The sequence below is a fragment of the Rhamphochromis longiceps genome, linkage group LG23, assembly GCF_057381845.1.
Source record: "Rhamphochromis longiceps isolate RC_006_pf linkage group LG23, R_longiceps_female_GT1.1, whole genome shotgun sequence".
In the NCBI taxonomy this organism is placed as follows: domain Eukaryota; kingdom Metazoa; phylum Chordata; class Actinopteri; order Cichliformes; family Cichlidae; genus Rhamphochromis; species Rhamphochromis longiceps.
Genome location: NC_140578.1, coordinates 27,610,807 through 27,622,861, shown reverse-complemented (window position 1 = coordinate 27,622,861; position 12,055 = coordinate 27,610,807). Strand labels below are relative to the sequence as shown.

The 12,055-nt window shown below is 42.3% G+C and overlaps 1 protein-coding gene across 2 annotated transcripts; it reads left to right on the top strand.

The window, feature by feature from the left end:
• Positions 1 to 3,392: 3,392 nt before the first annotated feature.
• Positions 3,393 to 11,901, top strand: LOC146642093 (uncharacterized). Of its 2 annotated transcripts, XM_085399604.1 has the most exons (8): positions 3,393 to 3,608; positions 5,125 to 5,277; positions 6,094 to 7,870; positions 8,002 to 8,127; positions 8,222 to 8,388; positions 10,821 to 10,908; positions 11,088 to 11,163; positions 11,367 to 11,901. In XM_085399604.1, the coding sequence occupies exons 4-8, from the start codon at positions 8,100 to 8,102 to the stop codon at positions 11,425 to 11,427; spliced, it is 420 nt and encodes a 139-aa protein (XP_085255730.1). In that variant the 5' UTR covers positions 3,393 to 3,608; positions 5,125 to 5,277; positions 6,094 to 7,870; positions 8,002 to 8,099; the 3' UTR covers positions 11,428 to 11,901. The 2 variants fall into 2 exon arrangements, with proteins under 2 accessions (XP_085255730.1, XP_085255728.1); XM_085399602.1 differs by lacking the exon at positions 6,094 to 7,870 and having other exon boundaries at positions 3,394 to 3,608; positions 11,367 to 11,898.
• The last annotated feature ends 154 nt before the right edge of the window (positions 11,902 to 12,055 follow it).

Sequence of the window (12,055 nt, the reverse complement as noted above, 5' to 3'; positions counted from 1 at the left end):
TTAGAAAATCGATCATCGACCTACGGCCTAGAGCGTCCTGGTGCCACATGCACTTATGGACACTCTTATGTTCGAACAAGGTGTTCGTTATGGCCAAACTGTGATTTGCACAGAAGTCCAATAACAAAACACCGCTCGGGTTCAGATCAGAGAGGCCGTTCCTCCCAATCACGCCCCTCCAGGTCTCGCTGTCGTTACCCACGTGAGCATTGAAGTCTCCCAGCAGGACAACAGAGTCTCCAGGTGGAGCACCTTCCAGCACCCCCCCCCCCCAGGGACTCTAAGAAGGCTGGGTACTCTGAACTGCCACTCGGCGCATAAGCTCAGATGACAGTCAGGACCCGTTCCCCGACCCTAAGGTGCAGGGAACAAACCCTCTCATCCACCAGGAAAAACCCCAACGTACCAGCCCGCCGCCTCTCACCAGGGGCAACTCCAGACTGAGACAGAGTCCAGCCCCTCTCCAGGAGACTGGTTCCAGAGCCCAAGTTATGCATAGGGGTGAGCCCGACTATATCTAGCCGGTACCTCTCAACCTCACGCACTAACTCAGGCTCCTTCCCCACCAGAGAGGTGACATTCCATGTCCCTATTGTCAGTCTTGGCAGCCGGGGATCAGTCCGCCAGGGCCTCCGCTCCTGGCTGCCACCCGGCACACAATGCACCCGACCCCTATGGCGCCTCCTGCGGGTGGTGGGCCTGCGGGAGGATGGGCCCATGTCTCCTCTTCAGGCTGTGCCCAGCCGGGCCCCATAGACTAAGGCCTGGCCACCAGATGCTCGCCCTCGGGCACCCTCCCCGGGCCTGGCTCCAGGGCGGGGCCCTGGTAACCCTATCCCGGGCAGGGTAAACTGTTCCCTCGATGTTCTCTTCATAAGGGTCTTCTGAAGGTTTAAAGCGTTTGACCCCTAATGGACACTTTTGCTACCATCACATCTTGGTAACGTAATACTGTGAAACAACGAGACAAACCAGTGCTGCACAACTGTAAATAAGGCTCCTTATTACAGTAAAGCAACCTATCAGTAATTAAGACTGACACATGTTTTGGAGAAATCCATGTGTACAGACAAGGAAAGAAAAAAACTCTGAGACTGTTAAAGACAGAAACCTGTGACTGTGGTGAATGGTTCACTTCACTAAGGAAATCCTTGCTGTACTTCGATGGTAATCAGTGTTATGCTGTAAAAGAGGATATTTTTCACAAGTATGTTCATTTAGATTTCAGTGCAAAGTATTGTACATTTCACTTCATTTACTAGTGATGTAATAAATAGATTCATCACATAAAAGTACAATGTTGTAAAAGGCAGATGTATCATTTTTTAGCATCAAGATGAATGTGTCACAGCTGGGGGCAGTCGTGTGGTGTATTGAAAAAAAGGATCCAAAATGCAGGTACTGGCTGGGGTGTGAGTGAGTGTTTATTTACAGCGGTGAGAAGGTGACAAAACAGGAAGAGCAGAGCGGGGAGTAAACAAACCTAAACTGGGAAAACTAAAGAACAAAACTTAAACCAGACACTCACGGGAGGAGGAGCAAAATGCACAAAGAGAGATGGCAGAGAGACGCAGAATAAATACAGGGTAACAGAATAATGCAGACTGACATGGAACTAAACAGACGACACGACAGAGAGCACAGGAAAACACAGGGCTTAAATACACGGGGAGTAATCAGGGAATGGGCCACAGGAGGGAGACACAGCTGGGAGCAATTAGGCTAACGAGACAGGGGAGAGGTAAAACTGAACACACTGACATGAGACATGAACTTTCAGAATAAAACAGGAAACTAACAGACACAGAAAACCAGACAGGACACTGAACTTGACAGGCAGACTCATGAGCAGACACAATAACACCATGGACAGACAGAGGGAACACAGAGAAGTGGGAGCAGGCAGGCAAAGAACAGAAACCTAACAAATGGCAAAATCACAACAGAATACACACTCGGAATGAACAAAAGCATAAGGAAACACAAAACACTGAGTCCTAAGACTCAGGACCATGACAGAATGTTTGTACATTTTTGTTTTGCACATGGAATTCATGTCCATAAATTCATAAATAGTTACAGTGGATCTGCTGCTTAAGCTATTTAGCGTGATCAATAAGTACTGTAAGTAGTATAAATTTGCCTTTTCTTATAGAGTAAATAAGAAGCTGGGGACACTGAGTCAGAATGGTTCATGCAGTGGTCGGTGTCTACCATGGCACAGCTACAGATTAAAAATGCCCAAAGCGAAGCGGTCAAAGTCTGGCTGTACTTCACAGCAAAAGATGCAAACTCAGCAGCCTGCAACAAGTGCTTTAAGGTGATACTGTGCAAAAGAGGTAACTCCTCGAATCTGATGAAACACCTGCCTATAGCATTTTGTTAAAAGCCGAGAAATGCACCGTATTTGATAGCTTGCTGCGAGACCTCACACCGTGCGCATCTACTGTGGGTGGGTTGCCTGTTATCTGACCCGGAGTTAGCAACATCCCCCAAAAACCCAAAGAGGAGAGTCCTGGCCCCTAGCCCTGCCAGTGTAGCAGAAATGATGACGGTGACGAATGATGATGATGATGGCGGCAGCAGCAGCCGTTCTTCTCTGCGTGAGTAGCTTAATGTTGTTCGTGTGTAATTTACGCTGAGTAGGCCACATTATTACATTAATGCACGTAAGGTGAACTAGCAAACACCGTCGTAGTTACATGCGGCTGTCTTCTTGTTCGATGGCAGATACTCCCTTCACCCTGGCCAAAAAGGCTAAAATGACCAAAGAAAAGGTGGAAAACAGCTAAACATGAGAGGTTTTTGGACAAAGTTTGTTTTTTCCATTGTTTAAGCACTGCTTCCAGCCAAGAGTGATGCCATAAATCCCCTATAGCTGCAGAAAAGGCTAACATTGTTATCTTTTTACAAAAAAACAGCTAAACATGAGAGGTTTTTGGACCAATTTTGTGTTCTCCATTCTTTAAGCACTGGTTCGAGCACCGTTTAAGCACCGGCACGTTTCAAAAGTACCGGTTTGGTACTGGTATTGGATAAAACCTAAACGATACCCATCCCTATCCGGGAGTGGCTTTTTGTTACAGGGTTTTTGATCCCTGTGTGAAGTAGCATAACATAAGCAGCATGAAAGGTAATAGGAAGACAGCATTTGCAGACTGTTCAAGTTTCTTTTAAGTGTTCTTTATTTTCTGGCGTCGCCCTTCAACAATTGTTTCACAAAACATAAGAACCTGTGAGTCAAAATCTCACCTGCTTTATATAGAATTCCACTCACACCTGGATCTCATTAACCTCTATCATTGGGAAAACAGGGTAGACTAAATAACACAGTCTAGACAAAGAAACAGGAATAAAATAATTTTTCCACTTAACAAACTCATTCACCCAACTAAACAGTTTGAAAAGTCAATCTCTTCACCTAATCTGACTCATGAGGTTATTTTAAATGAAATAAACAATTTTACACAAAATAAGCACCCCTTCATTTGGTTACACCCAATTGACATGATCAGTGACATCATATCCTATAAAATCAGGAAGTACTGGGGCGGCCCTTCACACATACCTGTTTTACAAATAGGACCTGCTCAAAGGAACACACAATGGTAAGTATAACCAAACTACATAAACAAATGAAAGATGCAAATCAATTAATGATGAAGTAACATTTAGCTTTAAGTAGTGATGGGCAGATGAAGCCTCGTGAAGCACTGAAGCTTTTCATCCAGTTGGTTCACCCCAACGCGAAGCTTCTTGAAGCTTCATTTGCTCTAGCAGGACACCTACTGGACGTAAAAATATTCGTTGGCATGAATTTGAAGAGTGTGGCATTTTGCACACAGCCTGTAAATGTCAACAACAAAAGGAGTGTGTAAAAAATCTATATTGTAGTGACGGCAGTATACTGTATATATTTATCCTGGCAGTATGGAAAATGATTATTTGGAAATGCCTAAAATGGAAATGATCATATACTGTGAGGTGAGGTGTGGACAGTGGTTGTGCTTTTGTAACATTGAGGCAAGGACAGTGATTAGTGTTTAGGGGACACATCATTGGTTTTTATTTAAAAACAACAGTTTCTCCACTGTGGCAGGTCGTAGGCGATTTCTTTTTTTCCCAAACTGTCTCTAACTCTCACTAACCGCAACTCTCCATCAAACGCCCACATTTTGAATGGGGTCTGAGGGGTTTATATCGCTGTCATAGCTCGCGGCAAAGTTCGAACCGCTTCCTGAACCAGTCACGTGGTACAGCCGGGCAGTGAGGCTTCGGACGTCATCATTTTCAGCTCCTCCCATAAATGAAGCAAGCCTCGATACGCGCTTCGCGGAAACGCCCCCTCCATTACTCGACACACGCTTCGAAGCCTCGATACAGAACGTCACATCACTAGCTTTAAGTACATTTGCACAGATGAAATAAATATAACCAATGCTACCACAAACAGACCCGGGATAGTATGTAGAGCCAAGGTTACATGTGCTGTGTTTACATTAAAGCATTATGGATAGATTATAGGATAACAGAACACAAAATAACAATATATGCAAGTGACAAATGGCAAATGAATTCTGTCCTAGCCACTTTGTCACACCGTGATCAACAGTTAGAGCTTGGCTCACAATGGTGGGTGTTGGACTCCACCCCCTTTGTCATTAATTCTGGAAGTAATTTTTAGGCACAGCCGAGGGATGGAGCAGATCATGTTTGGTGGTCTCAGAATCTCATCTCTGCTGTTTGCAAATGATGTCATTCTATTCTCTTCATTATCTCCTGCTTTCACTGGGGCGAAGAGTTGTTGCTGATGGCTGGTCGAGCCATGCTTTCACCTATGACCATGAGCTGTGGGTAGTTACCAAAAGAATATAACCACAGATACAAACAGGAGAAGATCTCAGAGTAGACATCCTTCCAAGCCCTCTGTTTGCTTGGAAATGCCTCGGTGTATTTTCAAAAGACTTGGAGGAGGTGGATGAGAAGAGGGAGGTCTGAGCATCTACACTTATACTGCTGCCCCCACAGCCTGAATGTCTACATTGCATAAGACCAAACTGTAAATTAAAGCAATTGTGCATTTAAAGAATTGAATGTGAAACTCTTAATATGTTGATTTTGCAGAGAAAGAAGGCGTCTACAAGAAAGTGGGTGACAAAGTCGTCCTCACACCAGGCTCTGTGTCTGCTTCCATCACCAGGATCAAGTGGACACATGATCAGGATGTTGCTCTGGAGTGGACCAGACAACAACGTTTCACCTCCTGGCACTTCCGAGGTACATTCACTCAAGACTGAAATCCATATACATGCACAGATTACATATTTTTAATGTTTGTATGTAGCGTATTTAGAAAAAAGTCATGACTCTCATTGTAAAACTACAAAGCCTAAAAGTATCCTTAAATCTTTCCTTTAATTTAACCCCTGAACATACACCAAACATGAAGGTTTTGGTACTGACGACCTTTAAATAAACGTAAACCTTTGCTCAAATAATATTTTAAGGGACATATTTACGCCGACCAAGAGACTAGTTGTTGACTGCCTGACAACCATCGGTTGCCACATAAAAATGTGTTTTCTCTGACTGATTGGGTGGCAAGTAGTTGTGGGAATTTGCTGACTGTAGAAAGGTGAAATTGGTCGCAAAAGAGGTGTTTGGTGCTCCACTGAAAACCTCCTTGGAACTGGTTTGGTCATTAGCAGCCCCAAGCGGATGTAAAACTCAAAAGTGTGACACAAACTGGAAACAGAGCACGTTTGCCTTCAAAGTAAATGTTGCAGCTTTTGAAACATGTTGATTTTGCAGGTAAGGCAGAAAAGTATCTGCATTTTTTCAACTTTAACTTCCCCTGCCTGGTTAGTTGGCAAGTTATTTACAACTTAAGTCACACAAACAATTCACCACCTTTATGCAAACTATTGGTTTCCATCTCAATCTGATGTTGACTAAAGCAATCACAAGCAGTCTTGATGCCTGCTTAATCATCCAGGTAAGAAAATCCCAGCAAGTTGATTCTTTTCATCTGAACATAACATATTCAGTGAGTAGAAGTCTCTCGTCCTAAGTGACTTCTTCGCTCTTTTTCAGTGACTTCACTGAAAAAGACCTGAAGAAGTTACTTGGATGACTGAGTGAATGCTTCAGCCACTGTACTTGCTACACCAAGATGGACAGAATTAATTTTCTGGCACCAGGAGGTTTGTGGTGAAGCACCCTCTTTGTGAGTATTCAACCAGGGACATCCAGGGACCTTCAGCAAACACTCAACTGGCCAAAGACAAAATATCTTTCAATAGCAACCAGAGGTTGCAAGCAGTGTGTAACTTAAGCCTTCACTAACAGGCTAAGTAGATTCTTTGGGGTAGGTTTTTTGTTTAAACTGTTATGAGGTATTCAAAGAAGCTTGCAAAGAAAAGCGTCTGGACTTCTTTAAGTTGCTTGAAGATGTTTCACGTCTCATCCAAGAAGCTTCTTCAATTCTAAGGTCAAATGGTGGGGAGTCCCAGATATAAACCTAGTGGGAGTATCCCCCCACAGAGGGACAAAAGGACCCCCTGATGATCCTCTAATCGCCTGAGCCAAGGTGTGAAACTGGGTGTGGGTCCAAATCAGCCAGAGTTTCGAGTGAGCTCATTGTGAAACCTGGCCCCACCTTATCATGTGAATTCCTGAGATCAGATGGCCCAGGATGTGAGTGGGCTTTAAGGCGTCTGGGGAGGGAACTCAAAACTGGATTATAGATGGCAGACAGTTGGTGTTGTAAATCACCGCCTCTGTTCAAAGATGGTCGCTCACAGTGGACATAGATAGCTTCTTTCACTCCTTTCAAACCAGTTTACCGGAAGCCCACACACACGGACCAGTACCTCCTTTTTGACTCCCACCACCCTCTGGAACACAAACTTGGAGTAATCAGGACCCTACACCACCGGGCAGAACATGTTCCCTCTAAGCCTGAAGGGAAAAAGAAGGAACACACACATGTAAAGGAAGCACTCAAAACGTGCGGCTATCCTAAATGGGCGTTCTTAAAGTCAGCAAAGAGGCACAGAAAAGAAGATCAGACACCAGCGAGGGAGGATAAGAAAGACAGACGCAACAACATTGTCATCCCCTATGTAGCCGGTGTATCAGAGAAACTCAGAGTTTTCTCCAAGCATGACATCCCAGTGACCCAGCAACACGCTCAGACAGAAACTGGTTCACCCGAAAGACAAAACGCCAAAACACAGACTTAACAATGTGGTGTATGCTGTACAGTGCAGCGAGGAATGCTCAGACCTCTACATTAGAGAGACAAACAGCCACTTCACAAGTGCACAACACAGAAGAGCCACCTCCACAGGACGAGACTCAGCAGTCCATCTGCATCTTAAGGATAAAGGACACTCTTTCGAGGATGCCAATGTTCACATTTTGGACAGAGAGGACAGATGGTTTGAAAGAGGAGTGAAAGAAGCATCTATATCCACTGTGAGCGACCATCTTTGAACAGAGGCGGGGGTTTACGACACCAACTCTCTGCCATCTATAATCCAGTTTTGAGATCCCTCCCCAGACGCCTTAACGCCCACTCACATCCTGGGCCATCTGACCTCAGGAATTCGCATGATAAGGTGGGGCCAGGTTTCACAATGATGATTAGAGGATCATCAGGGGGTCCTTTTGTCCCTCTGTGGGGGGATACTCCCACTAGGTTTAAATCTGGGACTCCCCACCATTTGACCTTAGAATTGAAGAAGCTTCTCGGATGAGACGTGAAACGTCTTCAAGCAACTTAAAGAAGTCCAGACATTTTTCTTTGCAAGCTCCTTAAACTACGATGACCTGGATGACTGAGAACCTTCACAGACAACATTATGAGGTATAAATAAATCTCGGATTCCAGTGATGTAAATTTCTACTGGTTAGCACCTTAAACTATCAAGTTTAAGGTAATTTCTGTGCTAATATATTGAAATGATCCACGATGATACCTTCACTTCATACTTTTAGATGGCTGTGAGGTGGATACCTCCACTGGGGTCCTGACGATCTCAAACCTGGCTCTAAACGACAGCGGCAGCTACACGGCGGAGATTAATGATGAAGTCATGAGCACAACGGAAATCATTGTTATCAGTAAGTGGGAGGAGGAATTCATACTCTAGCTAGCACGAACTAGTTCACCTGATTTTAAGTCAAATTCTTGCTGGTTTTCTCCCTTTTCTACCAGCCACTGTCCCAAATCCTACTGTGTCCACATGGTGCCACCCTGAGATGACCTACTGTACTCTCACTTGTGAACCCAACGTGACAGATGATGCCAAACCGATCACCTATTACTGGATGATAGGTGACATGGTGAAACAGTCTCCAACCAGTCAGTTCAACATCACACAGGTATAAACAGGATCTGATTATTGAATCACATGACAGCTCTGTTGGTTATTTTTGTCATTTTATCCAAACCTAATGAATCCAAAACTTTTTTTAATTGAAATACTTTCAAGACATTTTATCGCAGCTTTATGTGCATTTGGCCTTTACACAATGTATAAAGAACCCGTTTGCGTTTCCTTCATTATTTAAAGACCAATAGTCAGTGTTGGGAAGGTTACTTTTAAAATGTATTCCGTTACAGAATACATGCCCCAAAATGTATTCTGTAACGTATTCCGTTACGTTACTCAATGAGAGTAACGTATTCTGAGTACTTTGGATTACTTAATATATTATCGTGCTTTTTACAACAACGTGAATGTACTATTGCTGTGTGATTTATTACTATTACTGAAGGTCCGCGACTCCAAACTGTAGTAAAGGGACCTCTGACTAATACGGCGGGGTCCCTGTCGGCTCATAGCCGAAAAATAGCTTTACTTTGTTGTGTGGGTCAATTTTTCTTGCGAGAGACAGAGAGAGGCGTTGAAAGACTGCTCCAACGGAACTTATTGTTTTCCGAGGAAAACACGAACAGTCGAGTCTTAATAGCTTACTTACAACTGGGCTCGTCAGGCACTCTTCTTGGCTGCAGTGGTTATTATTATATTTACATGCTTCCAGCTCCCATTTTTCCTCGACGACAACTCGTACCTTTCCACTCTCCTTTTTCTCCCTCCTCGCGCTCACAGACACATAACGTGTATGGCAGTGCATTCTCCCTGCAACACGGACTATACTGCCCATGATGCTACATTCTTTAGAGCTATGCTTGTAGCATTCTGCCTGTTAGCTTAGCACAACAACAACGAAAAGGCGCTCTCTCTCACCCAGGAGAAACACACAGTCGCAGAAAGAGAGAGAGAGCGTCGCCCTGTAACCATGGCAACCGTAACGCTGCCGCCTGGAACGAAAGAACGTAGCTGTCAAACAAAACCCAAACAGTCCTGACCCACGACAAAATGAAACAGGAAAGTACCGCAGTGTAATCCATTTATTTCAACAAAGTAACTGTATTCTGAATACCACCTTTTTAAACGGTAACTGTAACGGAATACAGTTACTCATATTTTGTATTCTAAATACGTAACGGCGGTACATGTATTCCGTTACTCCCCAACACTGCCAATAGTGACCATCAAGTAAAATCTTCAGTTTATTACATATATAATATATTGTATATGGAAACACTTATAGACCAAAGAAGATAACAGCTTAAATGCTGAATTATGTATACTGACAGAAGAGTTATCCAGATTTTCAGACCACCAGTGTGCAGCCTTCATTTGAGAAACAAACAGCAGCGATTTAAAAGAGAGAAAGTTGATGACCTGTTATCTCTGGTTGGGGTTTTACATTTTGTAACTAGCTAAAGCAAAAGAAAGCCTGTCTGTGTTGAACTTTCTTTGCAGTACAGCGGTCCATCGTTTATCTCGGGAGTTACGTTCTAAAAAATAACCTGCCATATAGGTGTAATCCGCGAAGTAGCCTACTTTGTTTTCTCACTACACACTTTAGACACTTTTCTCAGACAGTCATGAACATTTTCACACTTTTCTCTATTGTTTAAACACTCTCAAAATTCAAACCTTCGTAGAAAAATAGGTCCAGTATTATAGAATGAAACCAAACCGTCAACATTGTTATGTTTGTTGGGGAGAAAACTTACAAACATACAGTACAGCACTTCAGAGTCACACTGCTAGAGATCGAAGATTTATGTTAATTTGACAAGCTGAACGCATTCTGCACTGGACGGGAGACACAGCATGAGATTGATTGACAATGGTCTACAGCCAATCAGGACGCAGAACTCAATGCGCTGTAAGGGAAAAATGCATGCAAAATTGCACCAAAAACACCAAATAAAAACAAACGCAAAACAGCGAGGCCACGAAAGGTGAACCACGTTATAGCAAGGGACCACTGTACACCTAACTGATCAGCTGTTTTTATCCCCTATGTGTATACAACCTGATGAACTCCTCATGAATTTTGTATTTCCTGAAGAATAAACCACATTAAATGTGCGTTTTCAGGTAATATTTGCCTTTTTTTTTTTTTTTTTTTTTTTTTTTTTAGTCTGCATTTGGGTCTTACACCGATCTTGGCACGTCCAAATCCACAGACACACATACCAACCAACCAAGGTGCATGTTTCAAACAAAGAATCAGAAAACGAATACATTCAGACCATCAAATGATTATCTTTAGCTCCATGGAAATTAAGTCAGTAAGTTGGAGGGAAAGTTCTGACAGATTTGAGCGCCACAAACAAATTCAGTGACTGGCAAATGGTAAAATTCAGTATGTGGTAAACAAAACAAGGACATTTGTTTTCTAATTAAAATGCAGTGTGTGTTTATGAGCTCCTTTTTTCTCTTCATTTGCAGGCAAACAGAGAGCGTTTGATAAGCTGTCAGCTGGAAAACCCAGTCAGCTATGGATACAGTGAAAAAATCCTGAATCCACTCTTAATCAGTGAGTTATCAGCTCAACAAATTATATATGATTAAATATTACATTGTATATATGAAAAACAACAGCGACTGTGGCAGTGCATCTTTTTATTTTTTATTTTTTTATTTTACACGTATTTAAAGACTGGAAAACATAATTCTTGTAAAATTAATTTATTCCTTTTCTAAAACTTTTCTTAGGGAATCGGGCTTTACTGAGCTTACCATTTGTATGGATTCTGGTGTTCCCGTTTGGCCTTATTTGTTGTAAATGCTGGTAAGAATCCACAAAAGATTACTCTGTACAAGTTTATCAGCATTATTTTATTGTACTGTATTGTTCTCACTTAATAATTTTTATTTAGATCTAATTTGATGGACTTTTTCCATTTTATTTTATTTTAGTTCTTCTTTCAGCTTTGCGTTGTGACGTACCCCTGCTCTAACTGGTTGTCTTTTTCTTCTTGTCCACCTAAAAAGTTGTTGTACCCGCAGGACCCGAAGACAGCGCTCCTCCACTGCTACCAACACTGTGAGATAGAGCAGTGCTGGATCAAACTGTGATGATGAGGATGAAGAAGAGTTGGTGTTGCATAAACCACTGGAGAAAAGTCTGCTTTAACTAGTCCTGGAAATACAGGAAGAGAATAATACGGAGGCTTCGGCGGACAAACAAACCCAAAACAAATATGTGTATATATATTATGTGTAAGAAATAGTAGTAATAAATAAAAGAATATATAGCCAGAGATATTTCTATTAGGAAAAAAAGAAAATCCCTTTGGGCAAAATTACAATGTTTTTTATGTCAGATTATGAATGTCCATAATGTGTTGTACAGATAAAGTTCCAGAAGCATCTTACTTGTAAAATCTTACTGGGGTGAATGCCAAACTTGAGAGGTTCATTCTTCATGTGTGAGGACAAACAGACAGGATTTAAATACTTTGTCAACTTTATAATCAGCTTAAATAGCCCTCTAAGTCTATGTGATATACTGTGTGGTATACCATTGATGTATTAAAGTAGAGTTGGTATAAACTGTGGCTATTTGCAAACATATTTCATGTTAACACATCACATTTTGCAAAGTATTTGCCCTCAAATATAGTTTGGTAGATATAGGCCTATAAACATTTGCATTATTGGAAATGTGCTTCAGAAAATGA

What these genes read in the sequence shown, in the direction of transcription:
- LOC146642093 (XM_085399604.1), top strand. Translation starts at nt 8,100, where the DNA reads ATGAGCACAACGGAAATCATTGTTATCA. An exon ending in AACGGAAATCATTGTTATCA is followed by an intron (nt 8,128 to 8,221) that starts GTAAGTGGGAGG and finishes CTTTTCTACCAG; the next exon opens with CCACTGTCCCAAATCCTACT. An exon ending in CCTGAATCCACTCTTAATCA is followed by an intron (nt 10,909 to 11,087) that starts GTGAGTTATCAG and finishes AACTTTTCTTAG; the next exon opens with GGAATCGGGCTTTACTGAGC.